The sequence below is a fragment of the Saccopteryx bilineata genome, chromosome 3, assembly GCF_036850765.1.
Source record: "Saccopteryx bilineata isolate mSacBil1 chromosome 3, mSacBil1_pri_phased_curated, whole genome shotgun sequence".
Lineage (NCBI taxonomy): Eukaryota > Metazoa > Chordata > Mammalia > Chiroptera > Emballonuridae > Saccopteryx > Saccopteryx bilineata.
Genome location: NC_089492.1, coordinates 197,716,283 through 197,737,016, shown reverse-complemented (window position 1 = coordinate 197,737,016; position 20,734 = coordinate 197,716,283). Strand labels below are relative to the sequence as shown.

At 39.2% G+C, this 20,734-nt stretch overlaps 1 protein-coding gene and 1 pseudogene across 1 annotated transcript in view; one reads left to right on the top strand and one right to left on the bottom strand.

Moving 5' to 3' along the window:
- GMDS (GDP-mannose 4,6-dehydratase) overlaps positions 1 to 20,734 on the bottom strand; it is a 797,768-nt gene that overhangs the window by 384,054 nt on the left and 392,980 nt on the right. Inside the window, exon 7 of the mRNA XM_066268525.1 lies at positions 15,028 to 15,155. Coding sequence (XP_066124622.1) covers positions 15,028 to 15,155 — 128 coding nt within the window. The remainder of the gene's footprint in view (positions 1 to 15,027; positions 15,156 to 20,734) is intronic.
- LOC136328698 (large ribosomal subunit protein uL3-like) lies at positions 975 to 6,174 on the top strand (annotated as a pseudogene).

Here is a 20,734-nt window from a genome sequence, read left to right as displayed (position 1 = left end):
AATACAATGTCAAAATGACAACAATATGCATTTTTTTCACCTTGGAAACTTTAGCTGTGAAAGAAGCCTACAGTCTAACTTTTCCATTACTCCCACTGAACCCTGAGACTACCAGTGTACCAGCAGCATGCAGAAAACCACAGGCCTGGCCCTGCTGGAATACACACACAGTTGCTGAGGAATAGGAAATGAGGCCAGATGGTTCTGCTGAGGGAAGCACTTTTTTTTCCATTATAAATAAAAAAAAACCCTAATAGGTCAAACACAAAAATGTAGATATGGTAAAACGGAAAGCGAGCAGGGAAAATTATGCAAATGAGACAAGTGTAATTTTGCACTATTTGCATCTACACCAGTAAATGGGTGTGGGGGTAAAATAAAGAAGGCAAAATAGAACAGCAAATCTACACCATGGATCTGAATGACTTTCCTGACAGGGAGAGAAGCTACTAGTAATCCTTAAGTAGACACTGAGGCAACATTTTGGAAAACCAACAGCATATGATTTGTGCTAAACTAAGTAATATATTTTTGGATTATCATTTAAAAATTTTTTAAAAAACTGAACCTATAACCACAAGACTAAAGTAACTACAATCTATATTCTGATTTCCTGCATATATATACAATTAATGTGGTTGTTCAATCACATGAACTTCCACTGTGGGTGGGACAGCACTTGATACAAACTTGGGGGGAGGGAGCATCCTCATGCTTGGGTCTGCTTCAGTCCCTCCTTCACTCACCGGGGCCAGTGCACAACCACCATTTTTGCAAACACGTACGTGGATGGAGGCATGTGTCTCCTGTGGCCGCCATTCTCTGGTCTTCTTTGACTAGAGCAAGTCTGAGAAGACAAAACACCTGGCTTCATGATCTCCCCTAGACAGCAGAGTGGCCAAACGCCACAGTTCTGGTGAACAAAATGCTAGTGCTGGTCTTCCCTGACACAGGCCTGAGTAGAATAGCACAGGATGGCTGGGGCTGTGGTTGGTGGCTGCCTGCACCCTAGGGTCATTGAAGAAGGAAGACCAGAGATTTGGTACTGGCATCTGTCAATCACAAAGTGGCCTGCACCTTCCCTGGGACTGCTGGTGGTGAGTAAGTACAAAGCAGCCCCAAGTAGGCTCTCTGTCACTTGCAGCTGAGTGTCATTTTTAACCGATGCATGATCAGCAGAGATGACAAATCTCCATAGCTGTGGCAAAATACATTGCATAGCACTTTTGTGGATCATGTGACTGGACAGACGGTATAGTGCCGTGATGGTGAATCTTTTTATAAAAACCATCCACTTTTGCAGTGCTGGTCAACCTGGTCCCTCCCGCCCACTAGTGGGTGTTCCAGCTTTCAGGGTGGGCCAATTGCGGTGCTGTTTGGTTGCTCTGCTATCACCCACCATGAAAGCTGGACCGCCCACTAGTGGGCAGGAGGGACCAGGTTGACCAGCACTGCAAAAGTGGGTGGTTTTTATAAAAAGTTTCACCATCACGGGTATAGTGGAAAGAGCACGAAAGATTCCAGTCAAGTTTAGACTCTGAACTGTCTGTTTTACTTTAAGTCAGTAAATACCTCTAAATAATGAACCTGCTTTGTCACCTGCTGGACAAAGAGACTGGACAGGATGTTGTAAAAAGTGGCTTCAGTCTTTAAGTTAAATAAACCAGTGAAACTAATTTGGTTTGAAGTCCACTCACTTGCAGGTATTTCATTCAAGAAACACATGCCAAACACCCCAAAATTTGAGGTATTCTGAAGGATGCTGGGGGCTACAAAAGGGGGTTGATCATGGTGGTCAATACAGAGAGAGGCTTCCCAGCCAAACTGAGATAAAGGCTCCGGCAGGGACATAAAGGGATGTGGATAAAGGGCTATGGAACCACAAGGGAAATGGCGTCAATTTTCTGGGGAAGTGGCTGAGGAGGAGGGTCAAGTGAGGCAGCAGTTCAGGTGGATGCCTGTGGCAGAGCAGAATTCTGGGAAGCAATGAGGATGGAGAAGGCTGAGCTTACCCCAAAGCCCCATGGGAGCCAGCCACAGAACAAGAGCACTCCAGAGAAGCAGGAAAGAACTCTGGTGTGGCTGGAGCAGAGAACTTGACTTGATAAAGCTAAAAAGGGACATGATGGGCACAGCAAGGATCCTAAATGGAACACCCCCATCAGTAGTTTTTATTCAGCGGGGGAGACAATGATAGTTTCTAGGGAGAAATAAGATGATGACTTCAGAAAGGTGACTGCAGCAATGCTGAGGGTAGAGAGAGATCATCACAGTGCAGGATACACAGAAGGCTGTCCATGAGGGCCTGAGAGAGGCCCCCTCTGAGGCAGACTAAGTTATCTCATTTATCCAAGTCTTACTGCTTTGTCTCTAGGGAAGGAAAGGGAAAATAGTATCTATCTCACTGGACTATTGTGAAAGTAACCTTGTAAAGAGAGTCAAGTAGCTTACATATTTCAGTACTCAGTAAGGTCTTAAACTTGTAAATAAAAGCTAAAAGTATATTTTAATTAATAGTATTTCAGATTCAGAAAAGACCTTTCCTTTAAAATAACAACAAATGACAATTAGAGTAGTTCAAAAACTATTTCGGGAGACTATTTCTCACTTATTCAAACAGACTGGCTAGCTACCTTTCAACCACAGATAAGATGGGAAAAGGTTGGCTATACCTGAAGATCTTACAATCCTTGCTGGTGCAGAACTCTCATTAAATATTTATCATAAACTCATGTGATACTTGTGGCTTACGCAGCCCTCCACTCTCACGTGTTTTCACTATTACAGTCCACAAGGACAACAGCTGTCAGGCAGTGAGGAAGCCCGTGGCCGCCCCCTCACAGCCAGTGCTGCTCACACAGTGCCCAGCGCACATCCGGGGCGTGCACTAGAGGGTCTTCAATGTGCAGAGCCAGGCGGTTCCTATCTCAAGTAAGACTTTTTGATACTGTCCTCTACCACCCACCACCTGAGAGAGAGAGACAGGGAGAGAGAGAGAAAGAGAGGGGAAGGGGAATAGGAGGGGCAGGGACATAGGGAAGGAATGAGAGGAGACAGAGAGGAAGAAAGAGGAAGGGAGGGGATGTCAGTGTGTGGTGAGTTAGGAAAGATCCTACTGAAATGCTTAACTAAGCCAATCCAATTTCTTTGAGCTCCACTAGACTTCTAATATCCAGAGCCCTATATCATGCGTAATTAAACAAGCAAACCGGTAATTCATTAGGCCTAATTTAATAGATGACTCACTGGCCCAGCCAGTCAATGATGCTTTGGTTTCCCAAAGGTTCTTGCAGATAGTTAACTACAATGAGGCCGTCAGCTGCCGCTGACAAAAGGTGATAGAATTTAAATCACTGAGTTCATGTCTTCAAACTTCTTACTTCAGCTTTTTTAAAGATAAAGATCAAATAAAATGATTTCTGTTAAACCTGTATTTCCTGTATAGAGTTGATACCTTCTTCTAATTATATGACTGTACAATTATTAAATTAATACTTCAGAGGACTTAGGAATATGAGACCTGGCCTTTTAACGCTTGGCTCTTTGAATGTTTTACCGTTTCTTTCTAATTCAATTTCTCATATTGGTACGCCTTGTTTCACAGAATAAGAAGAGATTCCAGAAGACCATTAGTAAAAGTGCTAGTGTATTTGTAATTCTTAATAAGGGGTAAAGGGTCATCGTTAAATGGTTGACATTTGAGGTCAGTGAAAAAAAAAAAGGCTTAAAATCTCACAAGAATGACTAAATATACCAACAATCAATCCAGAAACAGTGTGCTATATCACAGTAAGGGGCTGAATTTGAAGAGTAAGTATAGTTTTGAGAACCAATGCCAGCCCCATAAATCTAAAAAAAAAAAAAAAAAAAAAAAAAAAAAAAAATATATATATATATATATATATATATATATATATATATATATATATATATATAAAAACATACTTACAAATTTTAAGAAAATGAGTAAGTGGGGGCCCTGGCTGGTTGTCTCAGTGGTAGAGCATTGGCCCAGTGTGTGGATTTCCCAGGTTAGATTCCTGGTCAGGGCACACAGGAGAAGCGAGCAACCATCTGCTTCTCTATCCATCCCCCTCTCATTTCTCTCTCTCTCTCTTCTCCTCCTGCAGCCATGGCTCAATTGGCACGAGTTGGCCCTGGGCGCTGAGGATGGCTCCATGGCCTCTGCCTTAGTCACTAAGAGCTCAGTTGCTGCGCAATGGGGCAAATCCCCAGATGTGAAGAACATCGCCTAGTGGTGGGCTTGCTAGTGGATCCCAGTTGGGGTACATGCGGGAATCTGTCTCTCTGCCTCTCCTCCTCTCACTGAATAAAAAAATAAAATAAGTGGGCTCAGGCCGGAACTCACTGTTCTCTATGAGGCCGACACCTCAAGCCAGGACCTGTCTCTTCAAAGCCAGCTTTTTCATATGAAAATGCAAATAATCAATCCTGTTTTTCTAACCACAGTCTGAGATTTGTTGGGAGAATCACATTCAAAGATGTAAATGATAACACAAACACAAGAGAATGACTTTCAGGGGTTTAAAAAGGCATCTGGTGAAAGCTTTGCATTTGTTTTCACACTTGAAATTTAAGATCCAACAAAAATCAGCAAGGAATTCTTAACCAAAGAGAGACAGTATAAGGAAAAACTTATGATACCATGAAGCGCAGTCCTGACCTACGTCTTGCATAGATGAAAAGGAGGGAGGTACCACAGCCACATCCAGATGAGTATTTGTACTGTGCGGATGTGGTTACAAAATGACCGAGAGGCAAAGGCCATAGGCCACAGTCACCTTCCTGGATTGCAGCTTGCCTCCCCTAGGCTCCACCCAGGTCACCCACACATAGGCACCCCAACTCTATGAGTTAGCTGGAGGCCGGACCTGGGACCAGGACTCTGGGCTCGGAACATGTGGGTCATGCGTGGCAAGGGGAGGAAATGAAACTATACATGCAGAGAATCCAGAAAGGAACTTCAGAACGTCTCTCTTTTCCTGCAGCTGAGCAGTCTGCATTGGTTCCCATGGCTCCTATCAAACCGCTGTGAGCATCTCTACATGGCTCTATCAAACCGCTGGCAGCATCTGGTGCAGGGCATCTCACAGCAGGTTCTCAGCTCCCAGGCTGGGTCCCTGGTCTTCTTGCCTTGGAAGCACAGCTGCCAGCACCATGTAAAGGTGAAGGGCTTCCCCAGGCATGACTCCTCCAAGCCTGTCCACCTCAAAGCCTTTTCAGGGTATAAGGCTGGCATGACCCACATTGTGCGGGAGGGTGACAGGCCAGGATCCAGCGTGAACAAGGAGGAAGTTGTGGAGGCTGTGACCATTGTGGAGACACTACTCATTATGACTGTGGGCATTGTGGGCTATGTGGCATCCCTTCAAGGCCTCTGTACCTTCAAAACCCTATCTACTGAGCACATCAGTGATGAGTACAAAAGCTACTTATATAAGAACTGGCATAAAGCTGAGAGGAAGGCTGTCACTAGATACTGTAGGGAGTGGCAGGATGAGGACAGCAAGAACAGTGTGAAGTACAGCCAGGCCTTCTGCATCGCCCACTCCCAGTTCACCTGCTTCTTCTACGCCAGAAGAAGGCCCACCTCATAGAGATCCAAGAGAATGGAGGCACAGTGGCCAAAAAACTGACTGGGCCCGTGAGAAGCAGAAACTGCACTACCTACTGGCACACCAAGAAGCTGCCCTGTAAGACCCACCAAGGGCTGTGCAATGTTGCCGGTACTGGGGCATGGCATCCTGCCTGGTGGCCTTCTCTGTGGCCTGGGCTGGGCAGAAAAGCTACGGTGACCACACTGAGATCAACAAGAAGATCTACTAGATTAGCCAGGGCTACTTCATCAAATACAGCAAACTGATCAAAATCAATGCCTCTACCGATGATGTCCTGTCTGACAAAAGCATCAACCCTCTGGTTGCTCTGCCTACTACAGAGAAGTGACCAATGACTTTTCATGCTAAAAGCTGTGTGGTGGAAACCAAGACGTGACTGCTCACCCTCCGCAAGTCCTTGCTGGTGCAGACCAAATGGCAGGCCCTGGAGAAGGCCAACCTTAAGTTTATTAACACCATCTCCAAGTTTGGCCATGGCCACTTCGAGACAGTGGAGAAGAAGAAAGCATTCATGGGACTACTTAAGAAAGACTAAATTACAAAGAAAGAAGTAGCCTAATGTCAGGAATAGACTGTGTAGCGGTGAAGTCTCAATAAAAAATATTTTCTAGTGGAAAAAAAGGATAACTCTAAGAATCTTTAAGTTCATTTTTACATGTAATTAAGAAAAAAACACATTATTATTAGAAAATAACTTGCTTGTAATTTTTGTGTGTTTGTGTTTGGTAATAGGAGAAGATAGAGATGGGAAAAAATGGATGAAACTTTTCCAGACCAATAAATATGTGATGGAAATCTTGCTCTAACTAGAAGAATCCTCTATCAAATAAGACTTGAAAACTGAGAGGAGATGATGATCACACAAATGAGAGGTATCTGAATAAGCAGATGTCAATGTTATCAATCACACTGAGGGACAGTTGATCTTGTAAAATAATGCTATTTTTTTTATTCTTAAATTTTTGTTTTATATACCAAGGCGAGCATATCATTCTTTCTATTTTTCCCCCATGTGCTCAGATAGCTTCCTTTTAAAAATAGTAGAATCTAGAGATACTTGGGTAACTAACCACAGTATAAAAATATTTGGCCCTTTTCAGTGTTCCTCTACAGTCTGTATGTAACAAGGAGAACACTGCTTGAAAGCATTTTGCTGCAATCAAGTAAAACCCATCACAACTAAAACCAAAACTTGTTAAGATTATGTTCAGTGGGGAAAGAGCTTATGCTAGGCAGAAAAAACATCTTTTAATAGTAAGAGAAATAAAATACATTTCATATGTACATATTCATTTTATAAATTTAATAAACAAACACTCATATAAGGAGATTCCATTAGATTTAAGTATTGATTATCTGTGCTCTTCTAGGGGCATTGGGAGATAAGAGTACGATACAGAGGGATAATATCTGGTTCTTGCCTTCAAGGACCTTTCTTGAGAGACTGGTACATGACAACTAACCACATCATATTCTGTGTTTGTGGAGGACTGATTTTATTCTCAGAGATCCCAATCTACTTAGATATGCAGAAAGTAATGAGTAACAATGATTTAAGCCCAACCACTCTCTTGCAATATGACAAAACTTAGCAAAAGTTATCTCAAACATTTTACATGACCCTGAGACATGACTGGGGAAGCCACTTAACAAGAAACTTCATCTCTTTCTTTAGACACTGTACTAATAACTTCCGTGTGAGGCTTAGATCAACAATGCAAAGATACTTTGGCAAGTGGTTTATCAATTTCATCTTTATATAATTCTGCTACTATAAAACTGCACTTGTGAATTAACTGGGCTTAGAGGAAGTGCAAGTCAATCTTTATCTCTTTTAAAATGAAAAGGAGATCTGAATTTATGGTACCCCAATTTCATTTATTTGGGGAATATTTAGCTTGCGTGCATGTTGTAACCACAGTTTTTGGAGCAACTCTAAAACTTACATTGGAAACACTGGAAATTTGGTGCTAAAAGAACAGTGACTTTTGAATATTCTTTAACTACAATAAGGCATAGAAAGAATAAGAAACAAAGTCAATGACCTATTTTAAAGCTATTTAACTAGCAAGACAAAATGTCAAACATTTTATTCCTGCACAATATTTATTCAAAAAAACACTGCCTTGCCCTGCAGGTGTCTTTTAGTCTGACAGCCACTGCTGTGGGAGAGCAGAGTCAGTGTGACAAGTCCAGGTATCCATCACGGAGATCTCTCCAAGTGCAGACCTAATTACTCTACAAAGCCTCAGTTATCTTTACAAAAGTCAATAGGTAAAAAATGAAATAACAGATTTTACAGGGCACATGACCCAACACTCACAGAGACATCAAAGTTTTTTTGTGGGGTTTTTTTTTTTTTGCCTAAAAGAAAGAATGAGGGGAATCTTTGAGACTTCACTGCTATGATTTCAGGGCAGAGAATAGTCAGATGTTTTCTAGTATGGAGCTAACAGGAGCAGAAGATAAAATGTGTGCCTTTGGCTTTGGGAACATTCTATTCAGAAAATTTTTTTGCTTTGTGGCTTTGGATGCAAAGGCAAAATTAACACATGTTTGTATTATAGGGACCCTGAGGCCAAACCTGGGAACCTGGAGGGAGCACTCTGTCTGAGAACATCACAGAGCAGGGCCACAGGGCCAGGGCTCTGTGTGGACAAAATATGTAATTCTAGTAAATGACTTCTTGCAATAAAGCACCGAGAAGTAGGAGAAAGACAAAATGTACATTAGAATAAATTTCAAAATGAGGATTTTGATGATAGTTAGATATTATTTTTTGGGCATGGGTTAAATGAAAAAAGGTAGACTATCTTGACTGCAAATACTTTTTTCTTTTCATCCTTTCTAGAACGCATTAGTATAAAAATGAAGAATCTAATATTAAAGACCTGTACCATCTATAGGCAAGATCACCACTAAATTTAGACGATGTCATATTTTATAAGACAATTACATCTGTACATGTATAGTCATTACTGAAATTAAATAGCCAGTGTAGCTGGGAGTGGACAGAGAAAGCTTAAGGAATCTCATGACATACTTCAAATGGAAGTGAATGAGAATCATAATCTAAGAGAAAAAATAAGCTTTTTACACTGTTTTCCAAGGCCTTTTGCTTTTAGGAACAGAACCACACTTCTTGGATATAGTCACTCATGATCCGCAATGGCATGATGACTCTTGGCATGGATGGGAGTAAGGAGAGGGTGGAGTACAGGCTTCTACCTTAATGTGGTTAATTGCCACTCATTAAAAAATAAATGGCATTTACACGAAGTTTCACAATCTGTCTCCACAGGCACTACAGCTACTGAACATGCAACTCCATTCTACATTCATTTCCCTCCTCTCTTCTCAGACGCACACATATAGACATTTGCCTAGAACAACTTTTCTAATTTATTGGCAGATGCTTGTTTTTATATTTTTTAAATTCAGCTGAAAGTATGACCTAAAAAAATGCACCCATCTCCATGTTTCTAAATTACCTGTGGATGGAAATTTGATGAATAATTCATCCTAGAACCATGGATGGTGCAGGATTCCTTTATTAAAAAAATTTAAACAGGGCCTACAGCCTCTGGGGAATGACCACTCCTGTGATCAAGACCTGGACAGAGAGAAAAAGGCAACTGTGACTTTCCTCATTTCATTTAAGTGAGGCCACAAGGATGATTGGATTCTGGTTCCATTAATACTTTAGAGCAGTGTTGTTCAACTGCTGGTCCATGGACCAGTGATGGTCAACCAGAAGTGTTTGTGCCAGTCCGCAAAAGAGTTAACCACCCTGATGTTGTATGAAGATTATAGACCCGATGATTATAAAATTTGTAATCTTTAGATTATATTTAGAGAACTCAAACACAATCAGAAATCAAGCTAGTCTCCTCAATATTAAAAAAAAAAACTTCATTGATGATGTTGCAATAAGCAAGCTTTCCCTAAAATCTCAAAATGTTTAAATAGCATCCTTCCCTTCTAGATTTGTGTGAATTAACACAGGATGTAAAACATTGCAGCAGACAAGCAGAGATGAAATGGGAGAAAGGATTAGGAAACACTGGTCGGTTCTTCCCACTTCTGTCAACAGTTAATTTCCCCACTGCCCGAGGCTCCTAGCCTTTTGGTCTGTTATCAGCTGGCACTGAATGTGGCAAAGGTTAACTCCTTTAGAAGCCAATGGACAGAGAGATAGACACTAACTACCCATTTTCCCCAACACACCCTTTGTACTATTGTCCTACACAGCTAATATACTGGGTTCAGAGAGATCTGATCCCTGTCTCCGCTAGCCTTTTATCTTCCAGATATTTGTCTTGCTCTTGGACAATATTTGTACAAAGGGAAACATGAGAGAAGCTTAATTTTCTGTCCCTCTGCAAAATGGAAAGCTGCCCAGATCCACTGCTAATGTCCCTATTCCCCTCACTTCACTATAAATTATGGCTCTGAATGTGGCTTAGGTTTCAGGCCAGGGATAGAGTTCTGGCTTTATTCACCTCTATTGGTCATGGTTTCGGGTGAACGTGTTATGAGAACTCTCTAACCCTTGGTTCCTTCTTCCATAAAACGAAGCTATATTCTTTACCTTTCAGGATTATTGTACATGATTATGTGCCAAATATTCCACATTTGGCAATTATTATTTTTATTTCTAAAAGTAGCTCTTGTCATTAATCTGTGCTCCCTGCCTCTTCAAAAGAAAGAAAGAAAAAAGGAAGAAAAGGGTATGTGTGAGGGAATGTGATATTAAAAGCCAGGTGAGTCTCCATTCTTGCCCAAAAATTTGAATGCCCCCTGGACTGCCTTTGGACCATCAGAAGTCTTCAGGAGCAGCTGTACAGTCAGCTGTTGGCAGCAATGGCTTTTTCCTGAATGATGGAAAGGGCTCAGATTTGTTGACCTGTATACCAAACATACCAAGAGCAAGAGACCATCTTGTGGTAAATGCTTAAAGATACTTCCAGCCTAGTTCTTACCAGTATTTTCTGGCTACAGTTGTTTCAGCTAGTTATATATCAAGGTGGATCACAGTGGAACCTTGTTAACCAAACTGTTACCATTAATTTTATTTAAACATATGAAGCCATTTCCCCTTTCCCAACTCTGTATTGCTAGATGTCAATACTTATTTTTTATTAAGATGGTGGAAAGGTTCAATAAGTTTGAAAAACCCTAATCTTAGCAGGTCACAGTGCACATTCTCATTAGTTTTGAGAAGTCAGTCTTACAATAAAGAATTTTGCTTATGTGCAGTATGGCATTTTGCAGGATTATCTGACCTTGGACAGAGTTTAGAAGACTGCCATTTGTAGCAACAGGAATAATGACCATGATAAGTACTCAATAGAAGATATGTTCAAGGAGCAAAGCCACTAGAGAAGTCAGAGGTTCCCCCTATGACAGTTTTCAGGTGCTATTGGTATAATGGAGACCACATGCAGTGGCTGGGACGTGGTCTACAACCCTCACTGTGTCTCAAGAGTATGCGGAACTGCTTCAATGTATATAAGAGAGGCTGGCTTAAATACAGGCTCTGTGGTAACACAATTATTTTAAAAGATAAAAGTATTTTAAAAATATGAATGTCCAACTGCCTATATCCCATAAGAAATGCTATTTTTTTTATAACTTATGTTTGTGTAAATTGAATATTTACAGCTCTGAGCCACAAGCAATTTTTATATACTACTGTATTTTTTTTTCAAAATGCAATAAAAATGTTAATTATAGAATCTGGGTGATGAGTATATGGCTTCTTATAGTAAAAGTCATTCAACTATTCTATATGTTTAAAATGTTTATAATATTGGAAAACATACAATTGCATATAACTTGTTTATTCTGAAATACAATATAATTTAATAGTTTTTATATTCTTTATTTCAAAATCAAACATGTCTTACCTACTCAGATAATTTAAAAACCATTTTGATCTAGGAAACAAGACTATAAATGGATATTAATGATCCTGACTCAGCAACAGGAAGTGGCTTTGTATAAATTGCTGCAAAAATGTTTACAAGGCCAAGGTAGATTCTAATCATGTTATGTATAGCACATTAATGCAAATTTTTTACAGGGTTGTTATTATGTCCTCTTCACAGATAGGTAAATTAGATATTAAACCTGTCTAAGACTGAGGAACAAGTGCCTGACACAACTGGAATAACCTATTCCCATTTGTCAAACACTCTACTCTTCATCATGGAAACTCACCCCTATATTAAGAAGTATAAGTCACTTAATCTAAAGATTTACCAATACAATCTGTTTGTGTATAAAGAGAGGGAGTGTACAATTACAAAGTGCACAGACAGATACTAGTATAAGTGACTGACCTGTGCTGGCCACGGCTGCCTCATTCTGAAGCTGATTACAGTGCCATGATGCAGATGTATTTCAAACAAACAATACTTCTTTTTTTATTCTTATGCTTTTTTATTTTAATTTTGGAAACATCTACTTTTAGTCATAAGTCTGTGAAATAATCTCATATTAATACATTTAAAAGCACAAAGGATGGTAATATTTCTTAAAATGCAGACAGCAAACTATGAATTCTGACTTAATGATACTTTTTTAGAAATCAAGAACACATAAATAAGAACTATAAATGTTTCTACATCATCAACATGTGTTACTGTCAGAACCCCAAGGGTAACCTTAATATGACAAACTCATTTATATTGTGGAACAAATCAGGTCTTGAATGTCAATGAGAATGACTGAATTTAGTATGTGTGTCTCTCTATAAAATTTGAAAATTCTGTATTTTACCGAAAAGCCAGAACATCTTGCTCTTACATGAATGTTTTGGCTTCTGGATGCTGTACTGACACCATCTTCTCAAGGAATCTTCAAAATGACATCACTTGGGAAGACCTTTTTAAAGTCTTTGAGCCAAAATATATAATACTTTTATTTTCAATGAATGTGAACCCTCTACCAAGGTGTGAGCTATACCCTGGAACTGTGATCACCTTGGCATTTAGGGAAGGAAATGATAGCAGAGTCCTTCTTCCAGAACCACTAAGTTCACAGAAGATTTTCTCATTACTTATGTATTTATGTAACAGTGTTGGGCAAATAAGTTTGTAAAATTTGTGTTATTTGATTTTTGTTCACTTTTATTATTAAAAATGGCAGCTGCCCAGATATGTGATCTGTAAAACTTCTAATTACCTTTCTGCTTGAGAAGGGGCTTTGTTATGCTAATGTGTGCTGGAGGAGGGGTTTTCACACCAAAAAGTTTTAAGATAAGAGAAGAAAAAGGAGGAAGAAGGAAGCCATGTTTTTGCAGAGTGAGATCAGGGAAAAGAGTGCTGGAGAGAAAGAAGCCATGTTGGCAGATGGAGAACAGAGGTGAGGGCTCTTGCGAGCTCTGCTGAGACTGGTGAGGGGCCTTTGATTCTAGGAAAAACGGAAAAAGATATTCCTGGTTTTGGAACCGGTGAACATGTGAATGGGTTTTGGTGCCCCATGTGTTTGTTTTTACTCGCTACCGGTTGCGAGGCTAGAATAAAGGCATGGACCACCAGTTTTTGGCTCCGCTGTTTCTTTACTGTCTGACTGAATCTAATGGGAACCTGCACCTGAATGGCCTTGACAGCTGCAACTACTGGCCCTCAAAACAGTCTCACGCATTTTTGGTAGATATTTTGGCCTATTTTTATGTTACTATTTTGTTTCCTAATTTAAAAAGTTTATACATATACATTTAAAATATATGGAAATTACAGAAGTATGAAGAAAATAAACAATCAGCAAACCTTATTATTATTTTGTTTCTTTCACTATCAAAATCTATTTGAGTCCAATACAAATTTTTTCTTTACCCCACTGCAAAAATATGAAATGAAATAGAATAAAACTTGATCTATTTGGTTCCATAATGTAGAAAACAAGAGTTTAGATTAAGAGGGATACCAAAATAGCCTTCTATATGACTCTAAGTGTATTCAGATAGCTAGAAGGTATACATCAAAATGATATTATTGAAGAAATAATGTACTTATTTTTACAAAACTTGCTTCATATTTTAGGTAGGTAAGGCCATAAACGTTAAACAAAAAAAAGTTTCAGCTTCTCCTGCTAACATCTCCTTTTTCCCACTTCTAAAATATGGCTTTATATGTATTTTTATGTAATGTTCTTAAAATATACCTAACTTCATAAAATGATTCTTTGTAATTACAGTACAGAAGAACATATTTAAATATTTTTAATTTAAATATTAAACATGTTGAATGGTGTGCTGTTCAAAACTTAAAATCAGAACTATTTTTTTTGTTCATAACATAAATCAGTAATAGGTGTTCAAGTACAAAACACTTTTAGTTGTTATAAATAAAAATAGCAACAAATGCTGAAGCTAACCTCTCTGTTAACAAGTAAACTACTCGTTTGCTTTCTTTTGTAAATGTTCAGTTTTCTTTTTCAATCGCATCAATAAATGAGGAAGCCAGATCCGGTTTCTCAGAGAGAAACCATGAAGGACAAAAATAGTCTCCTGGGCACAGGAAATCTAGAAGCACCTACACAAGGAAAAGCAGGGTCCAGGAAAGACGACAATGTCACTAATAGGCTTATTCATGTCTGCCCACAGACCACCATTGATATCTAATAGCATACCAACTAGGGCAAGCTAAATGTCACTATTTGTTTAAAGAAAAATCACACCATTTATATATGTAACATGTAATTCAAACCAAAATTCAATGTGTAGTATATAATCTCAAAAGTGAAAATTTAAATTTCCCTTTAACTGTATCCACTATTCTGCACTAGCATCACTAACATCTCTGTATCTCCCTATTTAATGGACAAAATGCATGGTGTGCAAAGTCACACTTTAAAAGGTATATAGGGCAGTAAACAAACTCTTAAGCAGCAAAAATTCTACTAGAATATTACTCTTAGAGTAATTTAGTAAACTAATGTAAATCTGAAGGTCTCAGTTTATACAAATTGAAATTGGGTAGTATTTCTTGAAGATCTGAGAACCAGTTCCTTTATTCCAAAAATTATTTCACAGCTACTTACCTGTATACTGGGCAGGCAGCAGGGAGAAGGTACAAAAAGTGAAGAACTCAAAAAAATCTTTAGAAAGTAAAGAATATCATTCAAACATTTTTTTACATCCATCATTGAAAACACTGACTGATACTATGTTTTTAAAAAAGCTTCCTCCTTCAAGTAACATTCAATGTAATGTGCATGTACTGTTGAACCAAACAGCCTTAAATTGAAAGTATAGTAGTAGTACGAGCATAAACATAATCTGCATTAGCAAATTTCACATGCCACCACCTCTACCACTGGAGGCCTGGCATTTCAATGCCTCCTGATAGAGGTATTTTTAAGAATACAAGTGAGTTCCTACCTCTACATAGTCCTTGGCATGGCCCCAGTCTCGTTTGGCATCCAGATTTCCCAAACTGAAACATTCCAGTTGTCCAAGGTAAATCTTAGCTACTGACCGGCTAATTTTTCGAGTAACAAAATTAGCTCCTAAAAAAGAGACAAAAGATGTATTATCAGTAGAGTGTATTTGACATCTAACAGATTAGTGAACCAAACCCAACGTCAGCCTCTGGGCATTCCTTTCATTCTCTATCCCCCTCCCCCTTTACAATAATAAAAAAGAAAAAGAAAAAGAAAATGATCATTAACTATCATTTAAACAAGAATGAAGCTCTAATTCTAAGCGTCACATCAGCTCCGCTTTCATAACAAACATTTTTATTTGGGGGACTTATGTCTTAACATTCCTAATTTGTTGTTGCAATATGTGACACAGGCATCAGGCCAAAGAAAAGCTATCATAATGCCAGTTTTTAAACAGAAAATTCAAAAGAGTTATATAAAGGGAAATGCCAGAATGGAATACAGACATCTAAGACCACCCTGATTTTTTAAGAACACAAACATAGTATATTCCTATTAATAAAGTTATTTTGGGGTTCATGGGGAAAGGGAGAAGAAAATAACTTAGTTCACAGGTTATAGAATACGTTAAAAGAAACAAGAAATGTACTTGAGTTGTCAATAAGTGGTGATCGGTTTAATTTAGAAACTTGCGTAGCCATTCCATTATAAATTATGTTACAATTCTAAATCAAAAGTTTCTCTGTACTATATTACTGCAATGCTACCTTCCAATGCCACATATGTGTTATCTACAGGAATGGACTCCTGACTTCTTTATAAATATTTTGAAATGAATGAATAAAAGGTGTCATAAATTTACTAAAGTAATGAAATTGCTTTAGTGTTGTCTGGTCTTTATTAAAAGCCTCTATCCACTTTAAAAGAACACAAAAAAGGAAAAATTAAAAGACACTGCTGAGACAACTTTACCATTTTATCCATATGCCCCTGTATACCGGTCAAGTTATCACAAAACACCAAGTAATGCCAAATTCTCAAGGTAACAATACATATTTGAGCTAGTAGTCAATAATGGCTTCACACAGTTCAGATAGATTACTATAATAATTTATCACATTTTAATAACTTTAGCTTTGATCTTTTGCAGATGAAACAGAAAGGTGAATGTTATAATTAAAACTTTTGGCTTCTACAGAAATTGGCACAAGAATAAGGGGAATATTTTCTAAGTAGATTTTCTAAATTTTGGCAAGAATATGGCCCAGTGCAAGTTTAAACATATACTACATTCACTTATTACACACACTCAGTATATACATTTAAAGCATACCATGTCATTAAAATGACAATGGCACTTCCATGGAAATCCACATTTTCAGTTTCTCTCAGCAGTTCTCTGAGAACCTTAAACCTGTCATTCCAACTTCTCTTGGCAATTTATAAAACACACAAAGCTCCTTCTAAAAAGAGCCTTTCAAAATGAAGAAATATTTATTAGGAGCACTCCTCAATCTGTTACTGATTAGCAATATTTATTTTCTGTTGACTTGTAACAAATTTATAATTAAATTTAGGTTTCTTCATGTCTATTTTTTTATTTTAATGGCAGGACTATACTACCATCCCAAAGTATACAAGATAAACTCGTGATGCCAAATCATTAGAGGGAGTTCCCAACACAAAATTATTCCGATGATTCTATTTACCAGTAAACTAATGGTTTAGGAGTCAAATGGAAGCATAAGAAGTTCAAACAACGGAGGACCCGGGTTCGATTCCCGGCCAGGGCACATAGGAGAAGCGCTCATTTGCTTCTCCACCCCTCCGCCGCGCTTTCCTCTCTGTCTCTCTCTTCCCCTCCCGCAGCCAAGGCTCCATTGGAGCAAAGATGGCCCGGGCGCTGGGCATGGCTCTGTGGCCTCTGCCTCAGGCGCTAGAGTGGCTCTGGTCGCAATATGGCGACGCCCAGGATGGGCAGAGCATCACCCCCTGGGGGGCAGAGCACTGCCCCTGGTGGGCGTGCCGGGTGGATCCCGGTCGGGCGCATGCGGGAGTCTGTCTGACTGTCTCTCCCTGTTTCCAGCTTCAGAAAAATGAAAAAAAAAAAAAAAAAAGAAGTTCAAACAATCTACTTAGGCCAAACTGCCCTGTTCATTCTTTCACCAGCATTAACTGAGTGCCTACCGAGCACTGAGCACTAAGTTGGGCATCCAGGAGGGAAGCAGCAGCCGCTACACTCAAGGAGCACCGAGCGGGTAAGCCACACAGATAAACCAGTGTGGCCAGAAATGAAGTAACAACTTTGCAGGGACAGAAACAGCAGGGCCTGCAACTTTGCTGCTACATGTGGCCAGGAGACTCCTACTGGAAAAGGACCCTGACATGAATCTCCAAGTGAGGTCATGACGAGGTGAATGAAGTTATGAGACAGGAACAGTGACCCAGACAAAGAAAAAAGTACATGCAAACACGAGAAAGAACCTTTCAGCTGGCCTTTCTCCTTACCACAACCTCACAATGACCACAATCATGACACCTCCAATGATGAGCACTGCTTTTCACACTGCACTAACCTCTTTAGACGCAGAAACTCATTTAATTTTCAGAGCAACCCACAACTAGGAATCATTGTCACCCCCATTCTAAAACAGGATTCATCAGTGTCTATGTGACTGTAAAGACCAGGCCCTCACCTTACCAGGACTTAGAATGGCATGCTAGGAGTTATGGAGCCTTTCTTATCTGGATCAGAAAGTTATCTTGAATAACTAGTCAAATTAATTTGGAATGTCTAGTTCTTTAAAATTAATTTGTAATGTTACTATTTTTAAAAAAATATTTTATTTATTTATTTATTTATTTTTTAGAGAGAGAGGAGAGAGAGAGAAGGGGGAGGAGCAGGAAGCATCAACTCCCATACGTGCCTTGACCAGGCAAGCCCAAGGTTTCGAACCAGCGACCTCATTGTTCCAGGTTGACGCTTTATCCCACTGCGCCACCACAGGTCAGGCCTATAATGGTACTATTTTTAACAACTGTATTAACATATAAGTAACATAACATACAATTCATTCCTTTAAATGGTTTTCATATACCCAGAAATAATGCAGCCATTGCTACAATCAATTGTAGAACATTTTCATCACCCCAAACAGAAACTGCATATCTTTGAGCAGGCACTCCTCCTTTCCCCCAAACTGCCTGGCCTTAGGTGACCACTGAGCTACATTTGTTACTGCACATTTCCTATTCTGAACACTTCATACAAATGGAATAATTTAACATGTGGTCTTTTGTAACTGGCCTTTCTCACTTAGCATAATATTCTCAAGGTTAATTTATATTATAACATATACCAGCACTTCATTCCTTCTTTATGGATGAATAGTATCCTATTATGGGAATATAACACATTTTATTCATTCATTCATCAGGAGATGGACATGTGAGTAGGTTCCATCTTTTAGCTATTATGACTAATGCTGTTCTAAGCATTCATGCACATGTTTCTGCTTGGAATATTGTGTTTTAATTTCTCTTGGCTGTACACCTACCAGAGGAATTACTGGGTCACAGAGCAATTCTGTGATAAATCGACTAAAGAACTGTCACACTGTTCTCCAAAGTGGCTGCACCATTTTGCTTTCCCACCAGCAATGAACCAGGGTTCTCATTTCTCCACATCCTCCCAAACACTTGTTATAATTTTATCTATTTGAAGATAGTTATCCGTGGGTACTGAGTGTTATCTCATTGTGATTTTAATGTGATTTCCCTGATACTAATGATATTGAACATCTACATTTTTGTGTGCTATTGGCCATAGGTTTCTCTTCTTTGCAGAAGTGTCTATTCAGATCCTCTGCTCATTTTTAAATTATGCTACTTGTCGTTTTATTATTTAAGTTGTAAGAGTTCTTTATATATTCTGGGTCCAAGTCCTTTATCAGATATATAATTTACAAATATTTTCTGTCATTGTATTGATTATATTTTCACTTTCTTGATGGTGTCTCTGATGCAAAAGTTTTACTTTTTAAATTTTATTTTAATAAAGTCAAATTTATGTCTTTGTAGTATGAGCTTTTGCTGTCATATCCAAGATGGTTTTGCCTTCCCAAGATTATCAAGATTTTCTCCTATATTTTAAAATAAATTTTATTGATTTTGTTCTTACATTTAGGTCTTCCATCAGTTCTTAGTTAATTATTTGTGTATGGTATGATGAAAGGTCCTTCATTTTAATATGTGTCTGTCCTCACACTGCTGAAAGCATATTCTTTTATATTTGAACTGTCCTGACATCATTTGTTAAAAATTAATTAACTGTAAATGTGTGGAATTTCTTCTCATTTAAATTCTATTCTGTTGATCTATGTATCTATCCTTATGACAGAACCACAAATTCTTGATTATTATAGCTTAACATAAGTTTTAAAATCAAGAAATATGAGTCTTCCAACTCTGTTCTTCTTTTTTTTTGTATTTTTCTGAAGTTGGAAACAGGAAGGCAGTCAGACAGACTCCTGCATGTGCCTGACTGGGATCCACCCAGCATGCCCACCAGGGGGTGATGCTCTGACCATCTGGGGTGTCCCTCTGTTGCAACCAGAGCCATTCCAGTGCCTGAGGCAGAGGCCATAGAGCCATCCCTAGCACCCGGGCCAACTTTGCTCCAATGGAGCCTTGGCTGCAGAAGGGGAAGAGAGAGACAGAGAGGAAGGAGGGGGGAGGGGTGGAGAAGCAGATGGGCACTTCTCTTGTGTGCCCTGGCTGGGAATCGAACCCGGGACTCCTGCACGCCAAAGGCTCTATCACTGAACCAACTGGCCAGGGCCACTGTTCTTTTTTTAAGACTGTTTTACCTTTTACTTTGTTTGTGTGTGTGTGTGTGAAAAAGAGATAGGAAGGGAGAGAGATGAGAAGCATCAATTTGTACTTGCATCACTTTTGTTCATTGATTACTTTTCACATGTGCCTTGGGAGGGGGGCAGTTCAAGCCAAGACCATAAACCTTTGCTCAAGCCAGCAAACTTGGACTCAAGCCAGTGACCTTCGGGCTCAAGCCAGACAGAGACCCTGGTGTTTTAAATCTGGGTCGTCAGAGTCCCAGGTTGGAAGCCTATCCACTACACCACCACCGGTCAGACAGCGATGATTTTCTTTTTTTTATAAGGATTGTGATGAAACTATAGATCAATATGAAGAACACCGCTGTTTTAACCATATTATATCATCCCAATCATGAACACAGGATGTCTTTCCATTTATTTAGGTCTTTTTAAATTTCTTTCAGCACCTTGACATCTGGTGGCGCTGTGGATAAAGCATCAGCCTGGAATTCAGAAGGGTAGCTGGTTTGAAACTCTGGGCTTCCCCATCAAGGTACATACATGCTCCAATCCACTGCCTTTTTCTCTCTTTCCTCTCTCTAAAATCAATAAATAAAATATTTATTTATGTTTACATAGATTCTATTGTCTCCCAAATGCATCCCCCCTCCACGGTATTCCCCTCAACATCTCCATTATCCTCCTCCCAACAGCTCCCTCCCCCCTTCCCTTCAGGTTTAATTCCATTCCTCAGTTCACATTGTTCCTTGGATTCCTCAAATGAGTGAGGTCATATGGTATTTTTCTTTCTCAGCCTTGCTTATTTCACTCAACATAATAATTTCCAGGTCCATCTCCATCCATGTT